The sequence below is a fragment of the Bombina bombina genome, chromosome 5, assembly GCF_027579735.1.
Source record: "Bombina bombina isolate aBomBom1 chromosome 5, aBomBom1.pri, whole genome shotgun sequence".
NCBI lineage: Eukaryota > Metazoa > Chordata > Amphibia > Anura > Bombinatoridae > Bombina > Bombina bombina.
The window spans coordinates 1017867176-1017886547 of NC_069503.1; the positions used below are offsets into that span (position 1 = coordinate 1017867176).

Genomic DNA, 19372 nt, shown 5'->3' on the forward strand with positions numbered 1-19372 from the left:
GCTGGAATGAGGGCCGCACCTTCATGCGGACTTAGGGGCTGACTTTGGTTTCCTAAATGGCTTGGATTTATTCCAATTTGAGGACGGCTTCCAATTGGAAGCAGATTCCTTGAGGGGAGGATTGAGTTTTTGTTCCTTATTCTGACGAAAGGAACGAAAACGGTTAGAAGCCTTAGATTTACCCTTAGGTTTTTTATCCTGGGTTAGAAAAACTCCCTTTCCCCCAGTGACAGTTGAAATAATAGAATCAAACTGAGAACCAAATAAATTATTACCTTGGAAAGAAAGAGATAGTAATCTAGAATTAGATGTCATATCAGCATTCCAAGATTTAAGCCACAAAGCTCTTCCAGCTAATATAGCTAAAGACATGGATCTAACATCAATTTTGATAATATCAAAAATGGCATCACAAATAAAATGATTAGCATATTGCAGTAAGCGAATAATGCTAGATAAGTCAGAATCCAATTCCTGTTGCGCTAAATTCTCCAACCAGAAAGTTGATGCAGCCGCAACATCAGCCAAAGAAATTGCAGGTCTGAGAAGATGACCTGAATATAAATAGGCCTTCCTTAGATAAGATTCAAGCTCCCTAAGTACTATCTTCCATAGGAATAGTGGTACGTTTAGCAAGAGTAGAAATAGCCCCATCAACTTTGGGGATTTTTTCCCAAAACTCTATAGATTTTGCTGGTAAAGGATACAATTTTTTAAACCTTGAAGAAGGAATAAAAGAAGTACCTGGTTTATTCCATTCCTTGGAAATCATACCAGAAATAGCCTCAAGAATAGGAAAACCCTGGAGAAACCACAGGAGGTTTAAAAACAGCATTTAAACGTTTATTAGACTGAACGTCAAGAGGACTGGTTACCTCAATATCCAAAGTAATTGACACTTCTTTTAATAAAGAACGCATATACTCTATTTTAAATAAATAAGTAGATTTGTCAGTGTCAATGTCTGAGGAAGGATCTTCTGTATCAGATAGATCCTTATCAAAAAAGGATAAATTATTATGTTGTTGGTCATTTGAAATTTCATCATCTAAATGAGAAGTTTTAAAAGACCTTTTACGTTTATTAGAAGGTGGAAATGCAGACAAAGCCTTCAGGATAGAATCAGAAACAAATTCTTTTAAAATTTACAGGTATATCATGCACATTAGAAGTTGAAGGAACTGCAACTGGCAATGTACTATTACTGATGGACACACTATCTGTATGTAAAAGTTTATCATGACAACTATTACAAATGACATTCTGCGAAATAATTTCTACAATTTTACAACAAATGCACTTAGCTTTGGTAGAACCGATGTCAGGCAGCAATGTTCCAGCAGAAACTTCTGAAGCAGGATCAGATTGAGACATCTTGCAAAATGTAAGAGAAAAAACAACATATAAAGCAAAATTATCTATTTCCTTATATGACAGTTTCAGGAATGGGAAAAAATGCAAATAGCATAGCCCTCTGATAGAGAAAAAGGCAAGAGGCAAACATCAATGGGGTATTGAAATAATGAAAAAGTTTGGCGCCAAGTATGACGCACAACGTAACTTAAACTTTTTTGGCACCAAAAATAACCGGAAATGACACACTTGCGTCACTAATGACGCAACTGTGTGAAAGGTCTTGGGGGCAAGTATGACGCCGGAAATGACGAAGTTGAGTCATAAACGTATTTTTTCACGCCAAAAATATTTTCACGCCAAGAATGATGCAATAAAGTTTAGCATTTGACGCACCCGCTGGCTTAATACAGCCCGCAATTTGCAAGAAGTAGTCAATTGAAAAAAAGACTAAACCCCAGGTAAGAAATACATTTCTTAAAAAAATGTTTAAATTCCCCAAATATGAAACTGGCAGTCTGCAGAAGGAAATACATGAACCTGACTCATGGCAAATATAAGTACAATACATATATTTAGAACTTTATATAAATGCATAAAGTGCCAAACCATAGCTGAGGTGCCTTAAGTAATAAACACATACTTACCAAAAGACACCCATCCACATATAGCAGATAGCCAAACCAGTACTAAAACAGTTATCAGTAGAGGTAATAGTAAATTGAGAGTATATCGTCGATCTGAAAAGGGAGGTAGGAGATGAATCTCTACGACCGATAACAGAGAACTTATGAAATAGACCCCCGTTAGGGAAATCATCGTATTCAATAGGTGATACTTCCTTCACGTCCCTCTGACATTCGCTGTACTCTGAGAGGAATCGGGCTTCAACAATGCTGAGAAGCCCATATCAACGTAGAAATCTTAGCACCAACTTACTTCACCACCTCCATAGGAGGCAAAGTTTGTAAAACTGAATTGTGGGTGTGGTGAGGGGTGTATTTATAGGCATTTTGAGTTTTGGGAAACTTTGCCCCTCCTGGTAGGATTGTATATCCCATATGTCACTAGCTCATGGACTCTTGCCAATTACATGAAAGAAATAGCATTTTCTTTCAAAATCATGAAAGAAATATTTTGGGTTTCATGTCCCTTTAAGTTTTTTCACTGCAATTTCTCACTAGTTTGGGACTAGTGAAAATGTCTGAGCTTTATAGACATCAAACCATTTGCATGTGGTTAAATATTTTCATTGATTAGTTGTAGCATATGTGTAAACGAGGCACACTGAAAGAGGAAATTGTTTGGTGTTTGTAAATTATCTTTCTAAGTATCACTAAGCAAAAAAAAACCATGCTTTGCTTCAGGATCACAAAGGTAAGTTTGGCTGGTATCTATTTGCCATAGAAATGTATTGCATGGTGTTTTGTATTTGGATTATTAGGTGCACTTTATGTAAGGTTGAGATACTTTGAATTATCGTGCACTTCTTTACATCTCACAGCCTTTAAAGTAATTCATGTCAAAAGCAATATATTCTGAGAAATGTTTTGTTTTGAGACAAAATAGTTCTTACATCAGGCATCTAGCATGTGTGTGACAGTTAAACATTACTGAGCTGCTGGTTACTGGAAAGATTTCAGCATCCTATTTCCAGGCAGATTGTTGCAGCTAGGGACCAACAGGAAGTAAGTTACAGAAGAAGCATGTGCTGGCTGGCTGCTCCCATCTCCCAGCTGAGAGCTCATTGGTGCCACAATACAAGATGGGAAGAAAGTCAGGAGCTGCGTTGTGACATACTGTAGTAACAGGGAGCGCATCAGGAGCTATTGGTATGAGGGAAAGTGAGTGCCAGGAGGAGAGATACCATTAAATGCAGGAGCTGAGTGCATTAAATGCTACAAAAGTGAGAGAAGGATTTATAGGGCGAGGAGCAGTATTGGATTCTGACAATGCACCAGTAGACCGAAGCCAAGAGGGCATCGGCAAATAGGTTGTGGGCAAGGGGAGGAGTGTAAACAGGTGCAGATAGTGAGAGACTTAGGCTACCAGAGAACGAAGATGTTCCGGCGATGAGTGACACAGTATAGGCGAGATATGCTCAGGGCTTCGGTTTGCAGAGGGAATCACACGGAGTAGCAGCCATCCGGGAGTGCAACAAGAATAAGAGTGATAGATCCGGTGAGAGAGCAACAGATAGGCGACATTTAATGTATAGAAGGGAAGTTGTTGCCATTATCACTGCAAGGCGGGATATTGTTATTGTGAGAGGAGCAGCCACAGAGAGCTTCCCTGCCCGCTGACTTGTCTGGCACCCAGTTCTTGTAGCCCGGCCACCCAGCCATTCGCCAAAACGCCTCGTATTCTGTACCGAGGCTCGTCCAAGATGGGCAGAGAGCAGCGACAGCAGCAGAAGTGCAGCGGCGGGAACCGCATCCAGCGCTCGCAGAGCCGCAGCAGTCTGTCTGCCTCCTTTGAAGCTCTGGCCGGATACTTCCCGTGCATGAACTCGCTGGAGGAGGACGAAGGTGAGGCTGATTTAAGGCCCGTTAGGCATATGGGACCCAGGCACGGGGGCATAGAGGAGCCGGGGCAGAAGAAGAGGAGCTGGGGAACAGGAAAAGAGAGAAGTCGGGTCAAAGAGGGAGAAGTTCAGGGGAGTCACTGATGGACATTAAACATAAGAAGTGAAGAACAACCCAGGTACAGATAGGCATAGGTTAAATGACAAAGGGAGTCAGGACTGGTTCATGTTGTAGTGTGTGTATATCCAGGTACCTACACATACAACACAAAACCTACACATACAACACAAAACCTACACATACAACACAAAACCTACACATACAACACAATACTTACACATACAACACAATACTTACACATACAACACAAAACCTACACATACAACACAAAACCTACACATACAACACAAAACCTACACATACAACACAAAACCTACACATACAACACAAAACCTACACATACAACACAATACCTACACATACAACACACTACCTACACATGCAACACACTACCTACACATGCAACACACTACCTACACATGCAACACACTACCTACACATGCAACACAATACCTACACATGCAACACACTACCTACACATGCAACACACTACCTACACATACACAACACACTACCTACACATACAACACACTACCTACACATGCAACACACTACCTACACATGCAACACACTACCTACACATACAACACACTACCTACACAGGCAACACAATACCTACACATGCAACACAGTACCTACACATACAACACAATACCTACACATACACAACACACTACCTACACATACAACACACTATCTACACATGCAACACACTACCTACACATGCAACACACTACCTACACATACAACACACTATCTACACATGCAACACACTACCTACACATACAACACACTACCTACACATACAACACAATACTTACACATGCAACACAATACCTACACATACACAACACACTACCTACACATACACAACACACTACCTACACATACAACACAATACCTACACATACACAACACACTACCTACACATGCAACACAATACCTACACATGCAACACAATACCTACACATACAACACACTACCTACACATACAGCACACTACCTACACATACAACACAATACCTACACATACACAACACACTACCTACACATACAACACAATACCTACACATACACAACACACTACCTACACATACACAACACACTACCTACACATACAACACACTACCTACACATACAACACACTACCTACACATGCAACACAATACCTACACATACAACACAATACCTACACACACAACACACTACCTACACATACAACACAATACCTACACATACAACACATTACCTACACATGCAACACACTACCTACACATGCAACACACTACCTACACATGCAACACACTACCTACACATGCAACACAATGCCTACACATGCAACACAATGCCTACACATACAACACAAAACCTACACATAAATGGTAAATAGCTACCCCCCCCCCCCCATTTTTATTGTTTACATGAGTGAGGCCACATGATACTACACACATGTACACACCGGGGAACCATTATTTTCTGATGTTACTTATGTAAATGCATTTCACTGTGATTTGGTTATAACAGATCAAATATTTTGGTGTTGTCTGTGGTATTTAAACCCTGGACACGTGTTTGTGCCCCTCCTTTATTTTATGCAGATATGTTATATGTAGAGTGCACAAGAAGCGCCACAGTTTTGGCACAGGTATAGTGGCATGTTTAGGGCAGCTAGAGGCGTAAAGCAACTCATGTTATATATACAAATAGCAAAGTTTTATTGTTAGATCACATCATTATCTCTCTTTTGGGAATAGTTGTTTAATTTTCCCATTATAAATTTGTAGAAATTGATTTGCTGTGTAGTAAATATAATATTTATATTGAAGTTGGAATTTCATTTGGCATTTTATTTATTTATTTATTGGCAAACAGTGTATTTTGTTTTAGAATTCTAGATTTCCAATTTTTTTTTTTTTTTAACAAAAATAAAGCTGAATTCCTCAGCGAATACTGTGCTATTATTGATTAAAGGGGACATTGGTTGTCTAACGTAACTAAAAAGTACCCTTATTTTTTTATATGAACTTTTCCATGTGTGTGACATTAAATAAGTAGTTCAATCCTTTATAAGCGTTAAATACATAGTAAGAAAATGAATTTACTTTAAAAATCAAATGCGATAACAAAATGGAGAATTCTATATAATCGATTGGGTAGATAGTTTACAATCAAATTGAATCTTATCTTGTAAAATGTTTGATCCTTTAATATTAGGTCAAACAAAATCATTATCAGATGTCAGGTTATCTAATTCTGCACACTTCTCAAGATCTTCCCTGCTATATATATTTTTACTTAATTGTCTTTAGTAAATAGCAACGGCAAAACAATACAGTTCATAATGACCATGGCTAGCATTATCTTCTGCAGATCCAAGACCAAATTGGCTCCTCCAAATATGACCGGGGGGGGGCGTGAGTTTGGCTATTGAAAAGCAGTTGCAGCAAATAAAATGTTAATTTGATTTTAAAAGGATGACTTGGCTGATAAGTTATTGTATAGGAAAACAACAGAAACCTCTTGTAATTACCAAGTGTTTTTACTATTCCTTTTAACTTTGTTCCTTTTAGAACATTTTACATAGGTGGTCATTGTAAACTCTCCTGATCTAGAGGTTGCTTGTGGTCTAGTGGCTGTCCGTTACCCACCATTGATATAAACAACTCCCAGTCATGAATAGTTAGAGAAATACCATATAGGTTTGATTTTGTAAATCCTTCTGCTCCTGAATCATTATTTGCTTAGCTGGGGTCACTGTCCTCCATAAAGGAATGATTTGGTATATCCATCCCGCAGTGGAACTGCATTGGTAGCTGTGTGCCAACTATTAGCACTAATAAGTAAAGCTGTGTTCTTAAAGGGACACTGAACCCAAATTTTTTCTTTCGTGATTCAGATAGAGCATGACATTTTAAGCAACTTTCTAATTTACTCCTATTATCAAATTTTCTTTATTCTCTTGGTATCTTTATTTGAAATGCAAGAATGTAAGTTTAGCTGCCAGCCCATTTTTGGTGAACAACCTAGGTTGTCCTTGCTGATTGGTGGATAAATTCATCCACCAATCAAAAACTGCTGTCCAAAATACTGAACCAAGAAAAAAGCTTAGATGCCTTCTTTTTCAAATAAAGATAGCAAGAGAATGAAGAAACATTGATAATAGAAGTAAATTAGAAAGTTGCTTAAAATTGCATGCTCTATCTGAATCACAAAAGAAAAAATTTGGGTTCAGTGTCCCTTTAATCTTTAGTAATTATTCAGTCATAGCAAACTGGGTTTTAAAGATTTCCCCAGCTTGTACTCAGTAAAGTCAAACAAAGTAATGGAACAATTGATCATCCCAAGAAGGAAAAGAGTAAAACTCTACTTTGTTAAAGGAACGTGATGCGTTTAGAAACAATTAATTTGAAGCATAATGGAATATTTTTTATTCTGTAATTGTATCAGGAATTTCATTTTGGGATTAAACTATATCAATTCTATTAAATGTTCTATTCTCTGCATCTCTTGCAATCAGGAATAATCAGTTGCAAGCACTGCATAATCACTGCGGTTTGTAAGTGATAAACAGCTCCTCTATGATAAAAGTAAGAATTTAACATTTGTTTTTCTAGTCACATAATATATCCCATTGAAATGATTTGGCCAAATGACTTACTATCCAATAGATCCTAAATCTGAAATGAATTTATACCCATGTTTTATGATATCATGAGTATATCTAGTATACATTAATAATACATCATTTGTGATTACATTTGTTCCAATACTTTGTATTAAAAGGCCATGGAACCCATTTCTTTTCTTTTATGATTCAGATAGAGCATACCGTTTTAAACAACTTTACATTTTACTTCTATTATCAATTTTGCTTCATTCTGTTGGTATCCTTTCTTGAAGGAGCAGTAATGCACTATTGGGAGCTAGCTAGACACATTTGTAAGCCAATGACAAAAGGCATTTCTGTACAGCCACCAATCAGCACATAGCTTTCAGCTCCTTGATCCTAACTAGGTAAGCTTTTTTAACAAAGGATAGCAAGTAATTAATCAAATAAGATAATATAAGTAAATTGGGAAGTTGTTTAAAATGTTATGCTGTATCTGACTCATGAAATAAATATTTTGGGTTTCATGTCCCTTTAAAGGGTCAGTCTACAATAGACTTTTTATTGTTTTAAAAGTAAGATAATCCCTTTATTATCCATTCCCCAGTTTTGCATAACCAACACAGTTATATTAATATACTGTTTACCTCTGTGATTACCTTGTATCTAAGCATCTTCTGACAGCCCCCTGATCACATGACTTTGTATTTATTATCTATTGACTTGCATTTAGTGCTGTGTTGTGCTAAATCTTAAATAACTCTTCAGGTGTGAACACAATGTTATCTATATGGCCCACATGAACGAGCAGTCTCCGGTTGTGAAAAGCAAATACAAAAGCATGTGATTAAGAGGCTGTCAATAGAGCCTTTGAAACAGGCAGAAATTTAGAGGTTTAAATGTTATAAATTATATTAATCTAACAAAGTTGGTTGTGCAAAGCTGTAGAATGGGTAGTAAAGGCATTAGCTATCTTTTTAAACAATACATTTTTTTGTGTAGACTGTCCCTTTAAGTGTTTTATCAAACGTATAGCTTTTGAGAGAGCTATTTGCACACAGAATGTAATTGCATTCCCATAATAAGAATGGCACAATTTTATAATGTAAAAGCATTACTGTGCGCCATGCAATTTCCCTCTGGTTTTGTATTTCCTTCTCTATGGTACCTAATGCAGATTTTCTTGTCTGCTGCGCATCATTTTGTCAGTAACACATTTTACAAAAAACAATAACTGAACCAAAAAATGAGTAGATTAAACTTTATACTCTACATAGCGTGTGAACCTTATGTCTATAAAGGTGTTTATTGTACTTCTGCTCAGTACACTGTGTGTTATACTAATGAAGCCGGAACTTATGTTATTTTATCTTACACAGTAATAGGGCAAGTTAAAGGAACATACAAGTGCAAAGAGAAAAAGCTCTAATGTGTTAGAGAATTGTATTATAAAACTATCAGTTAGATTTAGAGTTTTGTCGGTAACGACCCGCGTAGCTAACGCATGCTTTTTTTCCCCCGCACCTTTTAAATACCGCTGGTATTTAGAGTTCACAGAATGGCTGCGTTTTCAGTGCGTTAGGCTCCAAAAAAGGAGCGTAGAGCATAATTTACCGCCACTGCAACTCTCGATACCAGCGGTGCTTACGGACGCGGCCAGCTTAAAAAACGTGCTTGTGCACGATTCCCCCATAGGAAACAATGGGGCAGTTTGAGCTGAAAAAAAACCTAACACCTGCAAAAAAGCAGCGTTAAGCTCCTAACGCAGCCCCATTGTTTCCTATAGGGAAACACTTCCTAAGTCTGCACCTAACACCCCGAGTCTAAACACCCCTAGCCTTACACTTATTAACCCCTAATCTGCCGCCCCCTGCATATTATTATTAACCCCTAATCTGCCGCTCCGTACACCGCCGCAACCTACATTATCCCTATGTACCCCTAATCTGCTGCCCATAACACCGCCGACCCCTAAATTATATTTATTAACCCCTAATCTGCCCCCCACAACATCGCCTCCACCTACCTACAATTATTAACCCCTAATCTGCCGACCGGACTTCACTGCTACTATAATAAATGTATTAACCCCTAATACGCCTCACTAACCCTATAATAAATAGTATTAACCCCTAATCTGCCCTCCCTAACATCGCCGACACCTAACTTCAAGTATTAACCCCTAATCTGCTGACCGGACCTCACCGCTACTCTATTAAATTTATTAACCCCTAAAGCTATGTCTAACCCTAAAACCCCCCTAAGTTAAATATAATTTAAATCTAACGAAATAAATTAACTCTTATTAAATAAATTATTCCTATTTAAAGCTAAATACTTACCTGTAAAATAAACCCTAATGTAGCTACAATATAAATAATAATTATATTGTAGCTATTTTAGGATTTATATTTATTTTACAGGCAACTTTGTATTTATTTTAACCAGGTACAATAGCTATTAAATAGTTAAGAACTATTTAATAGCTACCTAGTTAAAATACGGTAATTACAAAATTACCTGTAAAATAAATCCTAACCTAAGTTACAATTAAACCTAACACTACACTATCAATAAATTAATTAAATAAAATACCTACAATTATCTACAATTAAACCTAACACTACACTATCAATAAATAAATTAAATAAAATACCTACAATTAAATACAATTAAATAAACTAACTAAAGTACAAAAAATAAAAAAAGCTAAGTTACAAAAAATAAAAAAAATAATTACAAACATAATAAAAATATTACAACAATTTTAAGCTAATTACACCTACTCTAAGCCCCCTAATAAAATAACAAAGCCCCCCAAAATAAAAAAATGCCCTACCCTATTCTAAAATTAAAATAGAAAAGCTCTTTTACCTTACCAGCCCTTAAAAGGGCCTTTTGCGGGGCATACCCCAAAGAATTCAGCTCTTTTGCCTGTAAAAAAAACATACAATACCCCCCCCAACATTACAACCCACATACCCCTAATCTAACCCAAACCCCCCTTAAATAAACCTAACACTAAGCCCCTGAAGATCTTCCTACCTTGTCTTCACCATGCCAGGTATCTGATTGGCTGATCGGAACAGCCAATAGGATGCAAGCTCAATCTGATTGGCTGATTCAATCAGCCAATCAGATTTTCCCTACCTTAATTCCGATTGGCTGATAGAATCCTATCAGCCAATCGTAATTCAAGGGACGCCATCTTGGATGACGTCATTTAAAGGAACCTTCATTCGGACTTAGGACGTCGCAAGAAGAGGATGGATCCGCGCCGGAGGTCTTCAACATGGAGCCGCTTGTCACCGCTCGGAAGAAGATGGTTGCCGGTCCGGATCTACTCTTCTGCCCGGATAGCATGAAGACTTTGGAGCCTCTTCTGGACCTCTTCAGCCGACACTTGATAGAAGACTTCAGCCGGATGATGGATCTCCAGCCACCGCTTGGGCTTGGATGAAGATTTCGGAGCCTGGAGCGATCGGTGATACCTGGCATGGTGAAGACAAGGTAGGAAGATCTTCAGGGGCTTAGTGTTAGGTTTATTTAAGGGGGGTTTGGGTTAGATTAGGGGTATGTGGGTGGTGGGTTGTAATGTTGGGGGGGGGGGGTATTGTATGTTTTTTTTTACAGGCAAAAGAGCTGAATTCTTTGGGGTATGCCCCACAAATGGCCCTTTTAAGGGCTGGTAAGGTAAAAGAGCTTTTCTATTTTAATTTTAGAATAGGGTAGGGCATTTTTTTTTATTTTGGGGGGCTTTGTTATTTTATTAGGGGGCTTAGAGTAGGTGTAATTAGCTTAAAATTGTTGTAATATTTTTATTATGTTTGTAATTAATTTTTTTATTTATTGTAATTTTGCTTTTTTTATTTTTTGTACTTTAGTTAGTTTATTTAATTGTATTTATTTGTAGGTATTTTATTTAATTTATTGATAGTGTAGTGTTAGGTTTAATTGTAGATAATTGTAGGTATTTTATTTAATTAATTTATTGATAGTGTAGTGTTAGGTTTAATTGTAACTTAGGTTAGGATTTATTTTACAGGTAATTTTGTAATTATCTTAACTAGGTAGCTATTAAATAGTTCTTAACTGGGGGGGGCGGAGCCAACCGCCAAAGCTTCAAGACGTGCCACCTCAGAGCTCCTGAAACTTATTTTTTAAATAGCTATTTTATGGCACCAAAGGAGCCAATACACCTGCACATTAGGTATATATCATGTCTTAGGACTTGGATTGAGAGGCCTCGAACGAGGATAACACCTTTTGGTTATACAATCTGCTCTGAGGCCTACTAGCTGACTGAGATCTCGGCTAAATTTTCATCATCCTACGACAAAGACATATCTCCTACACTTCCCTTTTCAGCTTTGACATGGAACAACAAATCATCTTAGCGTTACGCGCCTTGGGGCGCTCTATGGATCATCACCAGCTAGCCCTGGTCGCAGAACTGAGAGCTGCAGCGGTCCCATGCCAAACTAGAACTCTGCAGAGACAAACCGAGGAGGAGACTGCTTGCCCTGAATCGCATCTCTGACAGTGCTATACAGATCTCCCCCATAAACCGGAGACCTGGTTTGCGCTAAGCAGAGAGGATTTAGCTCAGCTGATAACAAGGCAGCCAGAAACATTTCAACAGGACAGCACCTTGCAACTCTCTCCAATCCCCACGAAGTCAGAGCAACGGAACGCAACTTACCCTGAGGCCTCGCTGATACAGCAGCTCAGCTCGAACTCTGAATGCAGGTCCCCACCGACAGCCTTCACCTGCTCAGGCGCCTCCGGGAGTCCTTTTACTGAAGCTGAAGCCCAGACAAGTGTGACCGTTTCATCAAGAGCTGAACGGAACCAGTCACACCTGAGATCCTTCATATCACAGAAGTTGGAGCAGCGGAAGTCTATTCCATATAGGGAGGTTGATGCTTGTGTCTTTCAGAGATGCTTATATCGTAGCCTCTGGCACTTTTGCTCTATGTTATATGCCAATTAATGTACTATACATACCTTCTAATGTACTCAATTGCAGAGCTCATTTTATTAAGACTTGTATGATTACTTATTTAAGCCTTATGTACATGATATGGTTCATTTATTAAGACTTGTATGATTACTTATTTAAGCCTTATGTACATGATATGGTTCAGGGATACTACCTCGATTGACCATCTCCCTTCCTATTGTGCTATAAATTTAAAAAAAAATATTATAGGATTTCTGTTTTATTAGGAATAGTTCTGTCCCTATATTGTGTACCAGCTGATGCAACTGTTGCTTATGTAAATGCAGTGAAGGTCCTCCCCTTCCTATATGGTCGTGCACAACTTAACTCTGGTTGGAATAGATATCTTCTGGTGACTGGGTCTTATATACACATTAGCAGGTTACCATATCACTCTGACTCATAACACATAGTTTATATCATGCTCATGCCCCCACTGCTCAGCAACATATACCCATTAAGTATTCAAGTCATATAAAGTCCTATTTGATTTACTTATTTACCCATGTGCTAACATTGAAGTGTTATTCTCTAGGATTACTATCTATCAATATCCACTCGCACCCTTAGCCTAACTACAAAGTGGGACATCTGTTGTTACAATATGTTCTCTGTTGGTTAATTGAATATATGCCTGATAACTTCCTTACTAGGTTACACAAGTACTTTTAGGTATAGATCTGTTTATAAACTAACGTTTGTTGAAAGGGGATAATAGTTATAACTGTTCAAGAAGACTTAATGGCTTTTACATATTCGAATTAGCTCTCAGTATCTAACACATAACTGACAGCCGAGTGAAATAGTACACAAAGAAGCCCCTCAGCAGTAACGAGCTCAAGTTGATATAAGAGTATTCATAGGATTTTTTTGGGAGATATAACAAACTGCTTGGTACTCTTAGCAGTAAGCTTTACAGTAGCTTACAGCTCATGTTGGTAGTAACCCTTCTGAACTAAACTAACCCATTTATAGTCTATCCCCCATCCAGTTTCATTAAGATTCCCCCTCTTCTTCCAGACAAACTCTACATGTCCAGTAGCTGTCTCATCCATCCCAAGCCCCACCCTAGAATATATAAATCCACCTCACTGTTACTATAGATACTGCCGGGCCGTGTTAACTGGGAAGGCACGGCTAGGCATAACTTTTGATTTTGGTCTGAGATTTATCAGCAGGGGCTAACAGTATACATAAGTAGAGATACCTGTCTATATTCATCTAGGATTTTCACATATCTCATAAACCCCCCCCTATTTCTATCCTTGTTGGGAAGCTACTCTTACTCTTGCTCCTATCCTAGCTTAGCTTAACACACGGTGTAAGTAGAGGACAATCCTATTTCTTAGTATATTTAAATGCTTTGGGTTCTTGATTTACCTACCTATCCAACATACTAACTGGCTCCGCCCTCCCACCCCTCCTTTTTTACTATCGAGCGGCTCCTGCCCGCTGTAACCCCCCCTCCCATTAAAATATAGAGCTACCCCCTCCCTAGCCCCAACCGTTCCCGTATGGATATTTGAATCTTCTTCTCATAGTGCCAGGGGAGGACCTTTCAAGTATATACTATTTTTATGATGCTCTATGATAAAACTGAAGTCTTCCTATGAAACAGCCCACACCTCATAGTTACGCTTATGATATCTGAATATGTCACACTGCTAATTATACAATGTCTTTATTCTTCTGTATTTGTTTGAGGGCATACCTCATATATTGTATCTGTGCATGACTTCAATAAAAATATATTTAAAAAAAAAAAAAAAAATAGTTCTTAACTATTTAATAGCTATTGTACCAGGTTAAAATAAATACAAAGTTGCCTGTAAAATAAATATTAATCCTAAAATATCTACAATATAATTATTATTTATATTGTAGCTACATTCGGGTTTATTTTACAGGTAAGTATTTAGCTTTAAATAGGAATAATTTATTTAATAAGAGTTAATTTATTTAGTTAGATTTAAATTATATTTAACTTAGGGGGGTGTTAGGGTTAGGGTTAGACTTAGCTTTAGGGGTTAATAAATTTAATAGAGTAGCGGTGAGGTCCGGTCGGCAGATTAGGGGTTAATACTTGAAGTTAGGTGTCGGCGATGTTAGGGAGGGCAGATTAGGGGTTAATACTATTTATTATAGGGTTAGTGAGGCGGATTAGGGGTTAATACATTTATTATAGTAGCGGTGAAGTCCGGTCGGCAGATTAGGGGTTAATAATTGTAGGTAGGTGGAGGCGACGTTAGGGGCGGCAGATTAGGGGTTAATAAATATAATATAGGGGTCGGCGGTGTTAGGGGCAGCAGATTAGGGGTACATAGGGATAACGTAGGTTGCGGCGGTGTGCGGTCGGCAGATTAGGGGTTAAAAAAATTTAATAGAGTGGCGGCGATGTGGGGGGACCTCGGTTTAGGGGTACATAGGTAGTTTATGGGTGTTAGTGTACTTTAGAGCACAGTAGTTTAAGAGCTTTATGAACCGGTGTTAGCCCAGAAAGCTCTTAACTCCTGACTTTTTGCTGCGGCTGGAGTTTTGTCATTAGATTTCTAACGCTCACTTCAGCCACGACTCTAAATACCGGCGTTAGAAAGATCCCATTGAAAAGATAAGATACGCAAATGGCGTAGGGGGATCTGCGGTATGGAAAAGTCGTGGCTGCAAAGTGAGTGTTAGACCCTTTAAGGACTGACTCCAAATACCAGCGGGCGGTAAAAACCAGCGTTAGGAGCCTCTAACGCTGGTTTTGACGGCTACCGCCAAACTCTAAATCTAGGCGTATGTGTTTAACCCCTGAAAAGTGGTCAAACAATTAAAGTAAGCTCCAGAGCATCAATGCACCACTGGGACTGTGCTGTACACATATGGTGAGCCAATGACAAGAGGAGTATGTGTATAACCACTAATCACCAGCTAAGTCCCAGAAAAGCAAAAGCATTGCTGCTCCTGAACCAGAACTTTCTCATTTACTCCTTTTAATTTTTATTCATTCTCTTGCTATCTTTATTTGAAAAAGCAGGAATGTAAGCATAGGAGCCGTTGTTCTGTATTATTCCCTGACTGCATTACGTTTGCCTACTTCCGGCCACGCCTACAAAATAGTTTCAAAGACGGTTGTTGACGCATGGGCTACTGCAGCATTCCTATAATAAAATTCAAAATTACACTAAAGAGCACGCTGATCAGTATAGCGACATGTGACGTTGTAGTATGCAGTTGAATAAAATAACTTTGCTTTTTACTTATACTATCAAATTTGCTTCTTTCTCTTGGTACTGTTTCTTGAAGAGAAAACCTAGGTAGGCTTGTAGGAGCATAGGAGTGTGCACGTGTCTCAAGCATTCTATGGAAGAAGTGTTTCCAACAATGTATAACATTGCTATAAACATTGTTGCAAATGCTACTGCCAGGTGGCATCATGTAGGATTACTCTTTAAAAGGGTATGAAGCACAAAATGTTTCTTTCATGAATCAAGCAGAACATACAATCGTAAACAATTATCCAAATTACTTCTGTTATCCAATTAGCTTCATTCTCTTGGTATCCTTTTTTAAAGGAGCAGCAATGCTAGATGAGCACATCAGGTGAGCCAATGACAAGAGGCAGTTATGTTTAGCCAACAATCAGCAACTAGTTCCAGTAGTGCATTGCTGCTCCTGAGCCTACCTAATTAAGCTTTTCAACAAAGGATGCAAAAGAGAAAAGGCAAATTAGATAAAAGTAAAATTGAAAGTTGTTTAAATTGCACGTTCTAACTGAATTGTGAAAGTTTAAACTCTAACAAAGGAAACCAATAGACATAAACAGAATTGATAATAGAAGAAAAAAAGGAAAAGTTGTTTAACATTCTAATGCTCTTTAAAATCCATTTGAGTTTAATTTTACTTTATTGTCCCTTTAAGATAAAATATAGCCATGTGCCTGCAGCCATAAATGAAGCCATGACAGTAATGTGGGTTTGTTTTATGTAAGCTAAATAAAGATTTTCTTCACTTTTTTTAAATAGGTTTTATTTTAGAATTTTCTTTTGTATCATTAAAAAAACAGAAATAAAATGGTAATTACTGTGACTTAGTGGCAGGAATAACCTGTATATGCCCAGTGTATATCTGACAGTATATATATGCATATGTGCCGTACAGCTCTCTGGAAAGAGAGGACAGAATCTTGCTTTCCTCTTGACCCCAACTTTGCACCTAACTGTAGTCTTAAACCTTAAAGGGACAGGAAACCCCAAACTTTTCTTTTGTGATTTGGATAGATCATACAATTTTAAACAATTTTCCAAGTTACTTTTATTATCAAATTTGCCTAATTCGCTTGTTATCCTTTGCTGAAGGAACAACATTGCACTACTCAGAGCTAGAGATGGACGCAATCACAAGAGACAAATGTGTGCAGGCACCAATTAGCAGCTAGCTTCTACTAATGTAGGCTATGTGCGTATTCTTTTTCATCAAGGGATACCAAGAGAATGAAGCACATTTGAAAACAAGTGAATTTAAGGGTCTTAAAATCACATGCTCTATCTGAATCATGCAAGTTTAATTTTGAGTTTCCTATCCCTTTAATAGAAGACTCGTAGAGCAGTTACTAATAACCTGAAGTGGTTCTGAGACAATCAGCACCTGGGTTTCGAGTAATATCAAATCCATATAAACATCTTGATTAATAAACTGGATTATGTGCTATCATGTCCATTTCTCATTGTCAATTGCCGCAAACCATCATATTTGTTCTAATGAAATAAAGGAAAAGTAATTAACAAAAGGGTATTGAGTACACTATAGCTTAGGATGTTCTAATGTGCAAAACCATTATAACCGTTAACCAATCTAAGTAAAATAATGGTTCCCACATATTCTTGTATTAACCATGACCCCTCCAGTCTTCTGACAAATACATATTTCTTGACTGATTAACTATTCCATCTCCTATTTGATAAAATTAGATTATCTTTAGCTAGCTGCTAGTAGTGCAATGCTGTTCCTTCAGCAAATAATACGTTCTATCCAAATCATGACAGAAAAATTAGGGGTTTCTGCCCGTTTAATATTTTAAAATAAGATTATTCTTCCAGCACATATATCATACAAATTCATATTTTCCTAATTCTTTTATCACAAAACATGATGGAGACAATAGAGTAGAGTTTGTTTATATGCCGTCACATATTCTTTTGCAATAATAAAATGCACTATTTTGTTAGTCATTTTATTTCTAAACATATTTTCTTTTACTATGTGTTTAACCACTACAAAAGAGTTAAACGCACAGTCAAAGCTGTGGTCCTGTGACACTTCAGATGAGGACACAGTTGATGAGCAAATAAGAAGCAGGCATACGTGTGTATGCTCCAGTTATTGGTCGTATCCTTATACGGAGCATAGTGTGGGTCCAGAAGTTCAGCACATACTGTTAGAGATATAAAATCAATATCAATATTCTTACTGGAATAACCGAAGCCTTCTTTTTCTTCGCAGAAGTAGGAGGAAAGAAACTAAAAAGCACCATCCAGAGAAGTACGGAGACTGGACTGGCTGTAGAAATGAGGAACTGGATGACAAGGCAAGCAAGTCGAGAGTCTACGGATGGAAGTATGAACAGTTACAGCTCAGAGGGAAAGTAAGTGAACTCTGTTTTTAAAACGTGTTTCCTGAGTTTAAAGAACCTTCTCATTTTGCTTTTGTTTGTAAAAGTAGAAAACCACTTGGTCCTACTTGTTTCACATTGCCGCCATGTTGGATAAGGGAAAGCCTACATAGAGACAAAGGAAATGACCTATTCTTCACCTAGAATCCTATATTTACTTTGCCAGTAGCAAACCTTTAGCCTATTTTTATGTATATCAGTGTTTTTCAACCAGTGTGCCGTGGCACACTAGTGTGCCGTGAGAGATCCTCAGGTGTGCCACGGCAGACTGACAACAGTGTGACATATTTTTAAAATTTTGCTTGTTTTTTACTCTGGGACGTTTTTTTATTTTGAGTGAGATGATGACTGAGCAGCGGCAGTTCCACATATAATACTTTTCCCAGTTTGCAGGGGGGGGGGGGTACGGAGGTGTCCCTCTTTCAAATTTTTAAATATTGGGAGGTATGTGACAGGCTCATCAGGCAGACATCATTTACAACCAGGACATATTGACATTATGATTGTTTGTGAATGAATGTCAATAAGTCACGTATAGTTTGTAGAAGGCATGGCATGACAGCACAGTACAGTGTGTGTGTGTATATATATATATATATATATATATATATATATATCTATATATACGGTATATATATATATATATATATATATATATATATATATATAAAAAAAAAAGGTTGAAAATCACTGATGTATATAAATTCTGTGTCATATAACTACACAACTCTTTCCAACTCCCCACTTAAAGGGATAGTATACACCAATTTTCATTTAAGTGCATGTAATAGACACTACTATAAAGAATAAAATGCACGGATACTGATCTAAAAATCCAGTATAAATCATTTTTAAAACGTACTCAGAAGCTCCCAATTTGGCACTGTTGATGAGGTTAGGCTGGGACACCCTCTGAAAGGGGCTGAGTACACACCTACCCCGCTAACCCATTAAAAGACCAATGAAAAGACCCATTATACAAACAGAAGCAGTCTGAAATCTGTATACATCTAAAACTTTGGGGCTGGGTTAGGAGTCTGAAAATCAGCATAATGTTATTTAAAAATAAGCAAAACTATACATGTTTACAAAAACACTCCCAATGGGCTATA

At 37.7% G+C, this 19372-nt stretch overlaps 1 protein-coding gene across 5 annotated transcripts in view; it reads left to right on the forward strand.

Moving 5' to 3' along the window:
* The window catches only part of RIMS2 (regulating synaptic membrane exocytosis 2), a 1281054-nt gene that overhangs the window by 1237820 nt on the left and 23862 nt on the right, over positions 1-19372 (forward strand). For 4 of the 5 annotated variants that reach the window (XM_053715268.1, XM_053715269.1, XM_053715270.1 and 1 more), the window contains one exon: positions 18092-18233. In XM_053715268.1, the coding sequence (XP_053571243.1) occupies positions 18092-18233 (142 nt within the window). Of the gene's footprint in view, positions 1-3417; positions 3882-18091; positions 18234-19372 lie in introns of those variants that run through there. The other variant, XM_053715272.1, reaches the window with a different exon arrangement.